This window comes from Podarcis liolepis (genome assembly GCF_965112155.1).
Source record: "Podarcis liolepis genome assembly, chromosome: 1".
NCBI lineage: Eukaryota > Metazoa > Chordata > Lepidosauria > Squamata > Lacertidae > Podarcis > Podarcis liolepis.
In genome coordinates, this window is record NC_139554.1 from 53,108,809 (window position 1) to 53,127,491 (window position 18,683).

General features: G+C 41.5%; 1 protein-coding gene across 4 annotated transcripts in view; it reads right to left on the minus strand.

Moving 5' to 3' along the window:
- EXT2 (exostosin glycosyltransferase 2) overlaps positions 1-18,683 on the minus strand; it is an 80,445-nt gene that overhangs the window by 45,404 nt on the left and 16,358 nt on the right. For all 4 annotated transcript variants that reach the window (XR_014516737.1, XR_014516738.1, XM_083464031.1 and 1 more), the window contains exons 6-7: positions 17,044-17,183; positions 16,384-16,477 (exon numbers count right to left, since the gene is read on the minus strand). Coding sequence is in view for 2 of the 4 variants with exons in the window: in XM_083464031.1 (XP_083320157.1) it covers positions 16,384-16,477; positions 17,044-17,183 (234 nt within the window). In the remaining 2 variants the exon portion in view is untranslated. The remainder of the gene's footprint in view (positions 1-16,383; positions 16,478-17,043; positions 17,184-18,683) is intronic.

Here is an 18,683-nt window from a genome sequence, read left to right on the forward strand (position 1 = left end):
ATCATGCCTGACCATTGGCTATGATGGTGGAGGCTGATGGGAGTTGGTGACCTCCCAGTTGTTTTGGACTCCCTAGCAGGGGAAAGTTGATTTAGGCAAAAATGCTATTTTCCTTACAAATGCACATGCTTAACTACCAACCCCCCCCCCCAGGCCTGCACAGCATCAAGTTATATACTACAGTTTATTGCCATAGCATGAGCAAAACTTGCTGTTAGCATAATTAGAGATGCTTCATCATACTGCACAATGACAAACGTCTTAATATGAAAAAAATAATACTGGCAAATGCACAAAAAGGCAGTATTAATGAAAACAGATTAATCACATGGGGGCTACATCAGCAGGGGAAAACTTTTGGCTTGCATCAATCACCTAGACCAAAGTTCTAGTCGGAAAAGAGAAAAACCAGCCAAGAGAAAGGGAGAAGGACTTGGAAGAAAGCAATAAAAGTTAATTGCCTAACCTAACGGTCAGGCGCCATAGCATTGCAAGTTGTTGCCCCACTGCAAGAGTCAAGTGTTCCCAGAGTGCCACACTTCACACCGTTTATGAGGTCCTGAAGTGCTACCATTTTCATGTTGGCAGAGGTTACTTTAATGGCTTTCTTTTGGAAAAGCTTTATAGAAACCAATACATCTTTTACTACCTTCAGGTAAGCAAAACAGAGGTGACTGTTCTAACAGTACTGCAATTATCCCTAATTTTATACTGGTCTTTGTCCTTTATTAAACTTTTAGTCTTTGCAAAGCCAACTCCCTCCACCCAGACTCTGTTTCAGCTTCTGGCCATAAATTTTCACAAGCTTCAACTTATCAACATATCCACTGCCATTAACAGTACATCTGTACCTGATGCAAATCTAAACCTGATATCCTATGAAATACTGCAGACGTGCATTAAGTTGTATTAATACAAGTCCCGCTGATTTCACAATTTTTTCATGTGGGAGGCAAGCCACATAAATGCACACTGCATCAGATTGCTCTCACAAGGATTGGGGACCCTCCAGAGCAGATTGGGGGGGCTCACAGAGGGGAGGAGAAGAAGGGAAAGGCCTATTCCATGAACTCCACTTACACAAAATAAAAAAATCCTTCCAGTAGCACCTTAAAGACCAACTAAGTTAGTTCTTGGTATGAGCTTTCGTGTGCATGCACACTTCTTCAGATTTATTTTTTTTATTTTGACTATGGCAGACCAACACGGCTACCTATCTTCCACTTACACAGTATTGGATAAAACCTATTTCATCACATGTTTATTTTATTTTATTTATTTCATAAAACTTATCACTGTTTGACTGTAAAAAACCCTCAAAGTAGTTCCACAGTGATCCACTGAAACTTGATAACAAGCTAATAGAAACTGAAGGAAGACGCTTTCCACTCAAAAAAAAAGTAACTTAGAGGATTGTATTAGGCCAGTTTGTAGGTTACTTTCCAAACAAAATTATTTAAGTGGTATGAGTGTTGGAGTGAACACCCTCACACTCAACTCTAGGAAAGAGTAAAAAGTGAACAGGATATACTGTGTTTATCTGACATGATACTTCCTTGAACTTTTTTAATAAAAACAAACACAAAATTTTGCACCGACAGACTGGGTGAGCAAGGGATGCTTCATTCAAAACAAACACAGTACAGCCCAGCTAACTTATTACCTGGTGTGGATATTGAGGTGGAAGGAACATGAGAACCCAAGATTCATACCAAGTAGAGATTTGACATCCCCTCCCCCCAAAAAAGTAAACTGTGTTTCCGTGCGCTGCTCTGGTTCACCAGAAGCAGCGTAGTCATGCTGGCCGCATGAAGCTGTCTGCGTACAAATGCCGGCTCCCTCGGCCTATAGAGCGAGATGAGCGTGCAACGCTAGAGTCGTCCGCGACTGGACCTAACTGTCAGGGGTACCTTTACCCCACAAAGAAGTAACGAGTAAACAGGCCTGGCAATGATTGACTGCTGTATAAATGCTTTTTAAAGCATTTAAAACAGGACAGGGAGAAAAGGAACTTTGTATTGACATTCTACCCTGCTGGTGAACTCCCCCATGGTATCTTAGTTGGCGCCTATCCAAGAATATTGAGATCATCGAGCCACCAACTGACCCCATGGTCTTTATGGTACTTTAATGCCAAGCCTAGCTAAAACTACCATTGCCAGCATTTGGCAAACTGAGATGCCAACCTAGGAAATTTGAACTCTCACTTTGTAAGAGCACACATTAGGAGTATTTCATTATTGATCAGACCAGAAACCTGTATGTAAGGAATGAAATCTTAGCCAGTACCAACATTTGTTTTGTAGTTTCAGATTCACAAGGAGCACCAAGGTCACAGTTCAAAATCTTTGTCTGACCCTCCAGATATTGGTCACTTGGGAGTTGCCTTCTATAGGTTCTCAGTTTCGTTGCTGTAAACTACTGACATCGCAGACGAGTCCCAGTGGTGAGGTTAAAAAGGGAAGATATGTTGTTTTACTAACTACCTTTTATTGATCCTTATTCTGAGTTTGGGCTTCAGTAGTATTCAAAGCATCATTTTATGCAAGTCATTCAGATGCATAATAGCAAAAGAGAAACATTACAAATGTTTACTAGTGCCAGACTTTGCAAACTTGCCAGTGTTCTATGTTCTTGCTTAGTTCTAATGATGGCAAATTCTGTGTGAAGACACATGTAGGCATTTGCATATCTAAGCAAGGACACTGACGTAACATAGCCTCCCTCCTCCAATTTCAACTTGGTAACCTCAAGGTTTGAATTATGGTGCTTTTGAATTATGGTGCTGGAGAAGACTCTTGAGAGTCCCATGGACTACAAGAAAATCAAACGCATCCATTCTTAAGGAAATTAGCCCTGAGTGCTCACTGGAAGGACAGATCCTGAAGCTGAGGCTCCAATACTTTGGCCACCTCATGAAAAGAGAAGACTCCCTGGAAAAGACCCTGATGTTGGGAAAGATTGAGGGCACAAGGAGAAGGGGACGACAGAGGACGAGATGGTTGGACAGTGTTCTTGAAGCTACAAACATGAATCTGACCAAACTGCAGGAGGCAGTGGAAGACAGGAGTGCCTGGCGTGCTCTGGTCCATAGGGTCACGAAGAGTCGGACACAACTAAACAACTAAACAACAACAACCTCAAGGTTGGATTACTGCACTCTGCTATTTGTGGGGCTACTCCAGAGTAGCTAGTGTAGAACATGGTAGCTAGGTTGCTTGTTAAATGCATGAGGTAGTTCTCCCACCCACCCACTCTCTTTTCAGGATTTGCACTGGCTGCCAATTTGCTACCAGACCAAGCTCAAGGTTTGGGTACTAACATATAAGGCCTTACAGAGCTCAGGACAGGTTACTGACTCCACAAAAACCTGCCATCAAATTTATCTCAAGTTATGAAGACAGTCCAAGCAACCATGGCTGGAGCACCTGAAAAATATATCAGCAATATTCAGCAAGCAACTGTGTTGGGCTGGGAAGGAGGGAACAGACAACAGCAACTCCTCTAGATTCAAACTACGGTCGCTAATCATATATTAACCAAGCTAGAAATGAATAATTCCTGGGTGAACAGGTGAGTTTTAAACTGGCACACACACACACACACAAAAGATTCAGGACTGCCATATTTCAGGGGGGGGGGACAATAGTTATAGACAACAATGGTACTTTGAAGGAGGAAGAGCAGAAAGACCATGAGATTTCTTCTACAAAATCATACCTAATTCCACTGAAGGAGATACATCAGAGCAACAGAAAACAGCCAGGCAGTACGAAGTCTGTAGTATTGATCTTTCAGAGCAATGAGTCAATAAGCAAGGACAGACACAGGAATTCTACAGGGAAATTTTTACAATCCTTTTGTCTAAATGTTTCACAGATCCAACATTCTGCTTTGTACTTATCACCTCACAAACCCAAATCCACAGATATTCACATCTGCTTCAGTTACTGCCAACACAAGAGGGGTTTGCCAGGAATGGGGAGAACAAAAATCAGTGCTATGCATAAATATATAATGCAATATGACTGCCAACTGAAAAAGGGTGAAAAGGGATTCAGCTACACTTTCTGACAAGTGACGGACAGCTCCCGAAACAGAAAGCAATAGGTTTCAAGTCTCGAGGGTATCGCTTTCAAATATGTCAGTGTTCTAAGGGTGGATCAGTTTTCCCTGCTGCAGGCATCCAGCTGAGAGGTGAAGTCCCAAGAAAAACATAGGAATCCAACAGCAAGCCTTTGAGGTGGCAAGAACCAAGAGAGGTTCAAAGACAAGGCTGGTCAGTGGGTAGCACCTCCAAGCACCACGGAGGTTAGAGGTTAGTAAAGCAGGAGCCACTGTCCAATAAAACTGTGTTTAGAGAACCCACTCGGCAGATAAATTGAGGCTCTGTTTACACCTTTCCCAGCTTTCTGAGCTATCTACTGATGCTTCCTACTGTGATTTGGTACTATGTCCCCTAGCCATCTCCCTTGGTCGACAGCTGCCCTGGCTCTAGACTGGGCAGGCTTACAACATGGCTGGAAACTTTTAATCAGTATCCAACATCATGAGTAAATAAATACAAAGGGGCTGCTGCCACAACAACATCGATCTTATTTGAGATTTCTCATTATTGCCATAGCAAGGGAATAGAAGATTTAATTCCTTTGAATGCAGAGGTTAAATATGAAGGAAATTCAGGACCAAATTTCTTTTTGCTTCAAGTAGGGATCTGTTTTATTAAAGGGCTGCCCTTTATCCAAGACTACACAAGGGATGCCTCGTATCTCATAAGGTCCTCAGTGTCACAGTATTCCATAAAGTGTGTAACCAAGAAAAGCTCTAATGATAATTTTGTTCTGGTGACCAGTGTTTAATAAACAGAAGATGAAGAGTCTGCTCAGAAGTCAAGCACTAAGCCCCACTATGAGGGGTGGCTATGATCACTCAGGAGCAGATACTTTTCATACTCACGAGACACTATTACTGTTTCTCATTCCCAGGACTGATGCCTGGCCCCAAAATAGGTTTAGGTCTGAACCCTAGGACCCCTAGACTTCAAATAAGAAGGCCTCCAATTAACTGCAGAAGGGAGAAACCTAGAAGAAGGGGAGGCAAGGAGTTATTTCAGCCCGGCATTCGCTCCTTGAGCCACATGAAGTTTGATTAGTCTTCCAGTGCCTTACGCCTTATGCCACCTATTTACTCTGATGTCACAGGAATATATACATATTAGTGCAGGTTTACTGGTGACATGCTCACAGGTAGAGGATCAAGCACTGTAAATGCTTTGTTTAAAAAAACTGCATCCCCAAAATTGTAACACAAGATTGCTTCATTACATAAGAACCAAGAACACTATGCGAGAAATGAGGCAACTAGGGGAAAAACACTTATGGACAAATTTATAAATATACAAAATATTATTAGATGCTAAGGATTCTTATAACTTCTGGCAAGCAGCCATGTAACAGAAGATTCTTCCTCACCTTACTGCACAATCCTTCTTAAGATCCAGCATAACAGAAGCATATTCTTTGCAAGATCAAAAAAGTGAGGTGATATAATGTAACACAAACTTACAAAAGTAATACTTTCAGCTTCCATATTTTGGTGAGTTATTTTTTAAACATGTTATGTTATACACACACATACAATCTCTCTTAATAGGAAATGGAGAGCTTCTGCTTCATACATCTGATAAGATGGAAAAGTGTCCAGAGTTGACATTTATGAAGGTAGAAATCTAGAGAGGCACTCTGGGAGGATTAAAGTGGGGTTAGGCTCTCCAGTCACACAATCTAAAATAGTACAAATGGCAGATGGATAAAAGTTCTTTTCAATGTGATAATGATTCTAAAGAGCCTGAGAAAGAGGCTGTTTTCCCTCAAGGGGAAGACAGATGGCCGAAAGTCAAATATACTAATTAAATGCCTTTCAAATATCTAGCAGTTGCCCGTACGTTCTCCTTTAATAATCATTTAAAATACGTGCATTCTCATTTTTTCATACACAACCAAACACAGACTACGCTTTGATTGGACATAAATAAATAATTTGTTGTACACTATATAAGCGTCTAGTATGAGGCTGTCCTAGGCAGATTTCTCTCCAGTTCCCATCTCCATATTCTTCACAATCCATTTGGTGCAGAAATTTTTCCCGGGTTAAAAAAGGAGAGGTTTCACACGCCTGCATATATTGCCTGGAGCCAGTAATAGCTCATATAGCTGTCAACGAACTGATAAGAGTCAAAATTACTCCACCGAGTCCCCTTTAAAGAAGAGCCAAAAGCAGCACATTAAACGAAAAAGGGGAAGGGTCACAGAAACCAGTCACTCAAGCTGTTTTAAAGTGGCATTAAAAACAAATAAATTATTTACTCCTGCAAATGTCTCATTTGACCTGGAGACTGAAGCCCACTTGGAGGTCAGAGTTGAGACATTTGGAACAAAAGCAAAACACGCTGCCACTGCGATGCTTCTTCTAAATAAAGAGGTCAAAGCAGCACTAATCCCTCCTCTTTGGCATAAAAGGGAGACGGGCAGTACAGAAAACTTCAGGCTTGCTACCCAATTAAGCAGAGGGTATCTTTGCTTGTTTTATAATAAATCTCTTTTAACTGGCTCACAGAAGGACAAAGGGGCTCCGGCAAAATTCACCAACAGTATCTCCCATACAAGCTCCATTACTATGAACAGAAATTGTATGAAGATCAGCTCCATTGAATTATTTTTAGAAGGCACGCATTAACCCAATCACTTTCCTCCCCTCAATACAGTAAAACCAACCTTCTGAAATATAACTACATTATAAATCTCTCTCTCATATCACATGTTATCAACAAGAACAAACACCAACTCTTCAAGTCTGGAGTTAAGTGTTTCTTCACCAGCCCAGAGTTTAGACAGTTTTAAATGTTTAAATAGTGAGACTATGGTCCTCCACCTGCCCTCAGGCTATTCCCAGATTAAGTTTACATCCAAGGATGCAGAATTGGCTGCATCATCAAGCTCCTGCAGCCAATCAGAAGCCGCATCGGACGTTCAGGTTCCAAAGAACGTTCGCAAACTGGAACACTCACTTCCAGGTTTGCAGCGTTCGGGAGCCAAATGTTCAACTTGCAAGGCATTCGGGATCCAAGGTACAACTGTATTCTTAAAATGCCACGGCACTTTAAGAGCTGAGGCTCTGTAGGTTCAAAATGGCATGCGGGAAATCTGGTTGCTACCGCACTACCCAGCTGATGGGCAGGGAGCCATTCCTGAAGCGGAGCCTGGCTGCACGGCTACCTTGCCTCTGCCAGAGTGGTGAAGAAGAAGAAGAAGAAGAGTTTGGATTTGATATCCCGCCTTTCACTCCCCTTCAGGAGTCTCAAAGCAGCTAACAATCTCCTTTCCCTTCCTCCCCCACAACAAACACTCTGTGAGGTGAGTGGGGCTGAGAGACTTCACAGAAGTGTGACTGGCCCAAGGACACCCAGCAGCTGCATGTGGAGGAGCGGAGACGCGAACCCGGTTCCCCAGATTACGTGACTACCGCTCTTAACCACTACACCACACTGGCACACTGGTGAAGAGGTTCTTCTGTACTTCCTTGTGCCTTGGGTACCTGAGCCCCAAAAGGGGAAAGGTAAAAAGCCTCCCGGAAGGCAGGGGGAAGAGGAAAACAAGGAAATGAAGAAAAAAATCCGAAAGGGAAGCTCCGCTGAAAAACAGGTAATCCACTAAGCTAAGCGTTGAAAATCCAAAGCAAGGAAATTAAGTTGAAAAGGAAATAAAATTAGAAGCACTCCACGTGTTGAATTACTGAATTTCTTCAGCGCTAAAAGACCCTGTTTGCGCAACTGGGAAGCCAGGGCCAGTCTGGAAAGCGTGGGATGACCCCCCCCCAAAAAAAGGATCTACATGTGACCCTGTCCACTCAGAGAACAGGAGCCATCGAGACAATAAAAATGAAGTACAGTGGTACCTCGGGTTACATACGCTTCGGGTTACATATGCTTCAGGTTACAGACTCCGCTAACTCAGAAATAGTACCTTGGGTTAAGAACTTTGCTTCAGGATGAGAACAGAAATCGTGCTACATTGGCACGGCAGCAGCAGGAGGCCCCATTAGCTAAAGTGGTGCTTCAGGTTAAGAACAGTTGCAGGTTAAGAACGGACCTCCGGAATGAATTAAGTACTTAACCCGAGATACCACTGTAGTTGTTCCTGTATGCAGGCATGCACAGTTCTTTTCTACCGACTTCAATACCTTTTTCCAGTTTCGCTGCACTTTTGTGTCTCTGTGACTTTTGTGACTTACAAGCAGATCAAAGACAGAGATCTACAGGAAGTGACAGGAGCCTATGACAAATGCAGAGCTTTCTTTGGATTTGCCACTCACAGGAGCATCTAGTTTTCCGGCTCCATGTGAATCTAATATGAGGGAGGGAGGGTTTGAGAAGAATGCTTACTAGGTGGCTTTTTTTAAGAAATCAGGCTGGCAACAGAGCTGCTTAGCAGACATGGGGTGGTCTCAGAAATCCATGTGTTCAGCCAGCTTGCTATCAGTTTCATAAGTTCAATTGGCTCATGTCTCTTCCAAGTGGCAAGTCTGCTGGGGTTAGATAAAGCCAGAAGAAACCTCTGGTTTCTGTAAAGCTAAAAGGAGGGGCTGAGGTGGGGGGTAATGGGGACATTCACATACTCCAAGCACACATGGACACCATATTTCCATTCTTTCAAGGCATAACTGCATGGGATTAAGCATGAACACAAATCAGTTTGCAGGATTAGCAGTCAAAGATGTGTCAGAAATTCAGGTGGGCTTGGGGCCTTGTACGGCAAACTGTTTAGCCAACTTGATTATAAAAAGTCTAGATTGCTGGACTTGCCCAAGGTCTCATTGCAAGCAAGTCAGCAGAGAGAAAAGGGGACAAGAAAGCCTAAGCCACACAATCCTTAACCATAAAATACCACAGCTCCTCAACTCTGGTTTATATATTATATGTTTTCCTGGCAAAGTAAGTTTATATTAAATAAATTTTGCCTCCACAATATCCAAGTACTTTTCCTGGGGGCTAAAGTAACACATGGACACATATTGCACACTCATCTTAAGAGATGATTTAATTCAAAGAGTATGGAATACATTTCCAACTCAGCAGCAGAGACTCACCCCCCCCCAAAAAAAGGGGGGGGGAGTTTCAGGCCTTTCTGTGCTGCAAATGTATGCCATTTCTTGTCTAAAGGATTCTTGTTAACGACGAAATCATAGCAGTTGCAGAACAATTTTAATCACAACAACCTAGAATGCTAAAAACAATGCTTTCAATCAAAATTTGGGTGCCCAGGAATCAGAATATCAATTTCCGTTTTAGAGCAAATAATATACTTTGACAGGTAAGCAGCAAAAATAGGGATAAAGCTGGCCACCAAGAAACCATCCAATGGTGACTTTCACAATGTCAGTAATCTTTGATCTGAGAAATAGAAAATGCAGAAGAACAACTCCTCATAAAAGATGGAGAGAGATAAGCTATTTGACAGAGTTTAGGAAATTAAAATCTCAAGAGCAGAAAGAAAAAGTTTACAGATGGGTAACACATCATAATTATAAGTCCACAAATGGGCTCCTGCAAAAGCAACCAAGTTTAATGATTGATATTACATCCTAAAAATAATATGTGGAAGTTGAGAGGGCCCGGAGCTGCCTACATGATCCATGATAAACCCAGACTCCACTATGTATTCCACACTGTAAAAGAACATACAACAGAGAGTAAGCATCTAATCATCTCCCTGGAATTCCACATTATTGTTTTGCCTCCAGCTTCCCCATGTGCAGCTGAAGAACAAAAAGCTAAATATCGCCTTAGAAATATTTGTTATTAAAACTTGAAGATAAATGAAATTGGTCAAGGAAGGGTTTAAAAGTATTGCATCAATTTCAAACCCAACAACCATGATTAAATTTAGCAGAGACTCAAAAGCTAGAGTCTGCAAATTAAGAATCTAGAATCTTTTCTCAACACTAAGCCAGGCGAGGATGCCGAACAACGTAGCATCATTTAGAACCAACATCTGAGTAGCGATGACCTTCAAATTCACATCAGATAGTACAGAAGGTGGTAGGCAGGTAAGAGTTTGTTCTAACAGAAACGTCATTCTAACAAAAATCATTTTAAGACTCTTAATGAGGGAGTTTGCCCCTGGTGCAGCCAGCACCCTTCTGCCTATATGTAGTACAAGATTCTCTTACAGCTTTTGCCACACAGTTGAAAGCCACATAATTCCCCGCCCCACCCCCCCACCCCCCGCTCTGGCTGTAGTGCTCAGAGCCATTGGGATAGTAGTCCAAAGACTCACAGTCCCAAACAGGCATGAGAACTAGGAAAATGGAAACAGCCTTGTCTTGCTCTTACAAAAGATCTGTAGTGTAAAGGGCTTTGGTCACTCACCCCACCACCATCACGTTTGCAAGGGAGAAGGTCTAGAGCTATGTGCACCCTTCTTCACATCTAAATGTCGCTTGATATTGTGAAGGACTTCCTCTAGAAGCCAGCCTCACAGTGCCCATTGTTACAGGGCGAGAAGCTGCAACTATCTCACATCCCACTCCCAGACAGCTGTGTGAGCTGTGCATGTAGCTTACACCATGTGGGCGTCTTCTCTCGCATCCTTGTGCAGCAATTGTATCACAGCCCTGCACACAAATTACTGTCACAACGGAACAACTGTGATGTGTAAGCAAATGTATTTTTATGTATCACTCCCCAAGCTACATCTGGCTTTTAAAAGCACTATATAATAAATAATCTTAGAAGAAGTGAAGTAGGGGGTGGGTACAAACCAATATTACAGAAGATCAAATCACAAAATGGGACAGCATGATGGTAAGAGAATGACCTGCAAAGTGTAGAAAACACATCCCTGCACCCCACCCCCTTCCCTTTCTCTTCCCTGGCCAACACAGACCACTGTGCATCTATGATATTGGCTCCTACCTGCCACAAGCTGATGCAGTAGCTTTCAAACACCCTCAAACTTGGAATTCCCTTAGCAGTTTTAAATCAGCAACACATTGAAGCTCTGTTTTCCTTTTTTTCTTTTCTTTTTCTTTTTGTTTAATCATGGGTGCTTGCAGAGTATCACAGAAATACGTCTCTTTTAAGAAAAAAATATTAAATGGAAGGGCAGAGATTGAAAAGCTACAGAAAAAAAGAACCTGCTGGCAAGTCCCAGCACTCTCTTCTCACATCCGCCCCACCCCACTCCCTTCACATTAGAGAGAAAACAAGTATGTTTTTAACCTTTGTGTCAAGGGCCATCTTTAACCCATCACTTTATTGTGAAATAGCTCCGTGGCAAAAAAAGAAAGGGGGAAAAGAGAAAAAGTGAACAGCTGCTAAGCAGGTGGTGGGCTTCTTCACACAAACTAAGAATGTGCATCCCTGGACTATTTTGCTAGTCAGTATCTATGGTAGAGACCAGTTTCTGAATGGGCATTTTCTACAAATGTCACACAACCAGGTGTCTGTCACTGGAGAGATTCTATAGGAGCTGAAACATAAAAATCTACTAATCAATAAGGCTGCCAAGCAAAATGTGGGCATTCGGTGCATGATATGCAGAACTAACAGCAGAGTTCAGGAAAAGCAATTGAAAGGTGTGCTCAGGAATATATTCTGCTGCCTTAAAAAAAAATTCCGTACACAAATATTAACCTTAGGGCTAGAAAAAAGAAACCTCACACATTCTGATCAAGAGACACCTACGACTCTAATACTGCCTCCTTCAAATTTGTATTTGAAATGCATTTGGGGTCAGAACTGATCTTGAAGACATATAAAAAAACCTGTACTCTCACATTCCATACATATTCCCTTACAATAAAGGAATCGGCTGTTTTGTGATGTTGCAATGTTTCTCCCCACCCACCGTACTTAATGTTTTTAAAGGAAGTTTTCATTAAGTTACACTCAAATCAGAGTGAAATTATAGGCCCTAGGTACTGGCAATCTACAAAAAATATAGTGAAAACTTTTTTACCACCACAACAGGGGCTTCATTTTGACAGAGCAATTAAGCTAAGGTGGCATTAATCATTCAGGGTTTTATTTTACTCATACCTTCACTTAAATGTGTAAACTGAAGTTATTAGCAGTCCAGACACTCCACAGAAATTAACACTGGAAGGAGCTACAGAACCCGTGTAACTTCTCTATATACTTCTAAAGCAGGGCTGCATTCCCTGGGAGGTAATCTGTCGGAGTCTGCATGCCAGCAATGGGCAGGGCCAGAGCCAAAACCAGTGGTGTTTGCCTCATTGCAGGACTGCACAGCTCTGTGTCATCCCATCTATCTCCCTCGCTCTTTGCTATTCCAACTCTCTTTCCTGTTCTCTGTGTGCTCCCCCCTCCCATTCATTTTGCTCCTCCATTAATACAGGTAAGAACCAATCGCTTGTAGTGAGTTTACCCTTTGAGGTCAAAAAGGAATTATTTTTAAATGAAGTAGAATTAGCCTAAACCTCCTAACAAAAAAGCAGTTTGAAACTAAATTACATATGGGAGGTGTGGTGCCTCATTGCTTGGAGGGTCCACAAGACAGCCAGACAGATCTATGTCAATGGTTCTAAAGTCTGGGGCAGCCTAAGTTGGAGTTGGGGGAGGGGGTTGATGAGAGGAGCTATTGGAGCTCTTCCAACTCTACAATTCTGCAATTCCAGAACACTGACAGATGTGGCTCTAATTTCATCCCTACATCTTTGCCAGATGTTGCATCCTACGTAGACGAAAAGGAAAGAAGGGTTACGGTACCTATAAACACAGTTACAAATGTACAGAGATGTATTTGCAGCTCTTTGTATTACTACTGTCGATTTTAGATGGTAATTGACGGCATCTACCACGAGCACAGGACTGAAGTTACGACGTTTGCTGAAACAAGCACTCACGCATTTACAGAAAGAGTCAATAATGCTAATCTGAATAGCTAGGGTTATCAGGTCACATCTATGAACTTTCTTACAGCAAAGCCACATTCTTCATGACCCCCAGTAGCAAATCAAAAGGCAGTGTTTTCCATCCTAACCGAACTGGCTACTTGAGTCTCTATGCCCACATAGAATGCCTAGTGAGAAGCTAAGAAAATCAGTACGAATCAAGGGAACAGAGACCTCTTCTGGCCATTTGTCATATTGGTAAAGTGGCTGAGCACAAGAAAACTCTCTGTAGAAACACCCCCCCCCCCAAAGCCCCAAGTAATCCAATTACGTCATACATAATCCAAGTGCATATTGGAGTTTCCAGGACTGCCTCATATCAAGTGACTTGGATAGGAAGATTCCTAGTATTTCACAAATATGCTTTTCATATTAATTATGAAAGTTTTCTGATATGCTTAATTTCATGTATCTCGATACTATCTCTGTGCTCCTGATTATATTCCCCAGGCACACTTTTTATCAAGAGGCTCACAGCAGAGTGGATCAAGAGATTGACTCCTCATTAAAAAATAAAAAAAAATAAAAGCCATGTCCAGTCTTCATAATTGTGAAGAAAGTGTTGGGAATTTAACTGATGTGTACTCAGAAAACAGAATATGCATATTTTCAGACTGGTATTTTTTGAAGTGTCAATTCTCAGTCATATTTTATACTGATAGCCTTTCGTTCATAATCTAGACAACTCTGTCCTAGAGCAAGGTTTCCTCATCTTACTTCTAAAGTTCAGTGTAGATTATCTATTTTAATCAAAACTGAAGTAGCTTGTTATATGAACATGTGTGCAAATACCTATAATATACTTAAGAGTGTTGTGTGTCTCATTTAGTCAGTAATCTGGGCTATACAATTGGAAAATCACTAACTCATTGCTGCTTCCATTCTATAATGTACAGCATTGATAGATGTCTACTACCTCCTTAAATGTATATATGGTTTGTGTTATACAGTGGTGCCCCGCAAGACGAATGCCTCGCAAGACGAAAAACCCGCTAGACGAAAGGGTTTTCCGTTTTTTGATGCGCTTTGCAAGACGAATTTCCCTATGGGCTTGCTTCGCAAGACGAAAATGTCTTGCGAGTCTTGCGATTTTTTTCGCTTCCCCCCCTTTTTCTAAGCCGCTAAGCCGCTAATAGCCTTTTAGCCGCTAAGCCTTTAATAGCTGCTAAGCCGCTAATAGGGTTGCTTCGCAAGACGAAAAAACCGCTAGACGAAGAGACTCGCGGAACGGATTATTTTCATCTTGCGAGGCACCACTGTACTAGGTATTTGAGTAATTATATTGGATGGAAAGCAAACCGGAGGTTTATGAACAGATTTGCCTATAATCTGCACACAAGAAAATTAATGGAGCAAAACTAAAATTCCGCCCTAAAGAAAGCAACTTTCCATGATCTATCTACATCATGCAACTTATCAATGTTATACAAAGTAGGCAATCTGCATATATTTGCTTATTTTCCATAATTTATTCTGCTTCCTCTAGTCAAACCAGGGAAAAGATGCATAAAAAGTACTGAATCCCCACTCCTTGATCTCTGGGAATGATGAAATTTCACCAGGCATTGCCCAGATGTTCATGTCCTTAAGGAAAAACATTTTTTGAAAACAAAATCTCAAAGCTAGAGGTCTCAGGATAATTTAATTTGTACTTGCATGGAATCACAGTGTATATGCAGGTCACAGTTTAATAAAATGTGTTTCTGTTGCAGAGAAATGTTGTGTTGTATTTAATAGGAAATGTTGTAGCACAGGAATTCCCAACTGCAGTCCACAGACCACTACTAACCCACTAACTTCATTCAGGTGGTCCTTTTAAATGTGTTTGTGGGGTGGGGAGTTGTTGTTCTTTTTTCGTTATGTATTTTTATCTTGTGAACCACCCTGAGAGCTACAGATGAAGGGTGGAATGCAAACTTAATAAATAAAACAATATAATGCACGTATCGCAGAACACAAGAATGCCGTCAAAAAAGAAGAAAAAACTTCCTCTCTTTTCCAACACATGAAAGAAACAGGACACGAAATTAATTTTGCAGATTCCAAATTGCTCTTTAACATGGAACATCACCACAAGAGAATAATCATGGAAGCCATCGAGATAGAGAAACACCCTCACAACATGAACAAGCGTGACGACACGTCCCGCCTGCCAGACATCTGGAAATTAGCCCTCCCCACAAAAACCGACACCAGAACCAGAGGCACACAGAACGCCATCACCAATCAACCACACCAGACCCAAACCCAGACCCTCTCCACAGATAAATTACAGACACCATCCAGTAGCCAAACCATAGTGGCACCTCCGGATGCTGCACCCCCCTGCAATCCCTACACAGATCTGGCTGGCACAGGGCACAAAACCACAGCTCGCCCCTATACACGAAGCCAAGCCAGAGCACAACTAAGTGCAGTACAACCATCTTCTCAGAAAAACTCTTCACAAGCTCAAGAGGTCAAGACACGAAAGCTTTAGCAACTAATCCACACCTAATGACCCACCTAAGTGGTACTCAGAATATCACTCAAGAAATCACTCAAGATATCCCTCAAGTAATTAAGGAACAAAAGAAGAAAAGGCACACTAACCTGGGAACTTCCTCTCTGCCCAGAACGTTGGAGGCTATACACCACACCCCCTCAACAGTATTTATAGGAACTCAAACACTGAGATCCTGCTCTGCTCCAGTAACAAGAAGCCGAAAGCACCAGCCTGAAGATGACGAGTGAGACCTCGTCGAAACGTCGCCTAGACACCCCAACTCTTACACGGGAAGACACCCGAAGACACCAAAACCTGCATTCCTGTACCCGTGAAAATCTACGAAAGCATATATATATATATATATACACATGCTAGATTTTGCAAATATGGCATGCTAACACCAAGTTCCTCATACATTAATTTAGTTCAATGTGTTAGTCACAAGAAGGTACCATTTTCTTCCATTTTGTGTGTTAAGCAACACATTTGGTGGCCCCAATGAATTCAAGTTATCATTTAGAGCCCTAGAGGTAAATAAAATGTAATGAACAAAGCTTCAAATCCAAACCAGTTTGTCAAATAACTTTGAAATCCTCCTCATCCTAAAGTTACTTGGGAGCGAATCATTCAGCAGGTCAAATCAGCCACGTAGGTGGCAAGATATGGGTGGCAATTTAATTTTAACAGATATGCAGTGTTGATCCAGAACAATACATAAAATTACATCTGAGTAACTTCATTGTATGTACTTTGCACAATTCAACAACATGCAATATTCAGCACCTTTAATTAAACGGAAAAATATGGGAACATGCAAATCATTATTACATTTGCCTCAACCTCCACAACAGCCAGGCAGGTCAATTCAGGTTTGGCTCCCAAGAAAATATTCATGGCCTATACTCAAATGGCCTATACGCTACCTGACTCTGCATCTCCTCAATCTGTCGTTGAGGTATGCTTTGCAGAATGTTATACATCTCAGATATCTTTTCTTCCGGTATCACCACAGAAGCTCTAAATGCGGAAAAGTGAAAAGGGAAACAGTGAGAATTGCAGGTAGTTAATTAGCCAAAACTGGATTCCCCTCACACAGAGTCAAACAGATAAGCCCATGGAGGGGTATTTGAAAATAAATCTAAAGGAACTACCCCTCCCTTCAACACACACCATATAAATGTAATACAATATGGATAATAATAATAATAATAATAATAATAATAATAATAATAATAATTTATTATTTGTACCCCGCCCATCTGGCTGGGTTTCCCCAGCCACTCTGGGCGGCTTCCATAGAAACCAAAAATACAGTAAAATATCACAGGTTAAAAACTTCCCTGAACATGCCCTGGATAAACATTAATGGTGTTCAGTCTGTAAGTATAGTTTTAAAAAATGTTTTAGAACTGTAGAGTTGGAAGAGACCACGAAGATCATCTGGTCCAATTCCATGCAATGCAGGGATCTGAGATTAAGAGTCTCATGCTCTACCAACTGAGTGTTCAGTGTTGATTTTGTAAACCCATTCCAGATCCAAACAAGTTGCAACAATGGAGCACACATGACCATAGTGAAACTACCTCTTCCAGTCCAGAACTTCGGAGAAAGGCAGAATATAGGAATCAGCTATGACAACAGGAATGCAGCCAGCCTGAAGTACATCGCTCAGCACAGCTTGTCCCAAGCGGGCTCCCCGCAGAACCACACAGAATGTAGCTTCCTGGTAGCAAATGGAAACAAAAATAGACATGATAAGATATAAGACGCTTCCTTACCCCTTGAAGGGGTAGCTAACATGGCATCTTCCAGATGTTATTGGATTACAGCTCTCACCAGCATGCCCAGGGATGAAGCGGACTGCAGTCCAGCATCATCTGAAGACATCACACTGGCTTTTCTGCTCAGGTGGCATGGGAGAGGGGGAGGAAAATCCATTTTTAATTCTGCTATCTCCCCTGTTAATTTATTTGTCATGTCAATACCCATTATTACCATACCATATAACGAATACATGAATTCTTTGCTGCCTTGTAGGCTGGATTTGAAACTCACACAAAAAAAATGATAGCAAGAAGCGGGTTCCAATGTACTGTGAGCAGGAGTCCACTCATGCAATTTTAAGAAAGAAAGGAAATTTGGGCTTTTTAATGCAGCAACAGCTGCTCCTGTTGGTGCAAAACACAGGTACTATAAGAGAGCAGGAAGCAGGCTCAGCACCAAAAACCTTGAGTGCTGCAAACATTTCAAAGTTTGCTCTGGGTTTCAATTGCTGATAACATGTGAAACACATTTTCTAATTTCAGCAGAATTCTTAGGAAACATAACTACACCACAAGGATCCCAGTGCTATAAGCAAGCCAATAAGATAAAAAGTGATAAATCTTTCTTTTTTTAAAAAATGTAATCTTTATGGGGGTGTGAAATAAAATTATTTCCAAATAAAAATGCTGTGATTGTGTGTATTCTGTAGCAGTCAAATTTATATACAATTCTCAAGAATACTTTTCATATAGCAGCTTATAAAATCATGCATTTCAAAACCCGTAAGATATAAAACCACTTCAAGTATCTACTTCACAGTATTACGGTTATGACCCTCCCCCCAGTCCAAATGTTTTTACACCGTTAAGTACGTGTCTGAAAACAGTGCTGTTTTGTGTGGAAAATGTGCCCCCACACAATATATTCATTGGAGGATAGGGCTCTCAATGGCTACTAACTATGATGGCTATGCTCTGTCTCCTTGGTCAGAGGCAGTCCTACTTCTGAAGCAGATGTTGGAAACTGTGGGTGGAGACAGTGCTCTTTCTTGTGCTCAGGTTCTGCCTATGGATTTCCCACAAGCATCTGGGTGGCCACTGCGAAAACAGGATGCTGGACTAGACGGGCCACTGGCCTGATGCAGCAGGCTCTTCTCATGTTGTTATGCATGGTCTCCGGAATCATAATGCCAGATTATTTTATCATATATTAATAAGTTACCATTAATATACTATTATATTATCATATATTTACAAGGAACAAAAAAGTCAAATATCACTTGTTAAGAAACCCCTGTAGTTTTGCTAGGAGTAAGGGAATAAAAATGGGTTTAAGAGGGAAAAGTAATACTATGATGTGGATGAATACACTCCTCTTACCCAATTAGCCTTTTTTTCCTGTCTAGACAAAAGCTACTATAAATACATATCCTCACATTATCACCGTTATCAGCCAGACA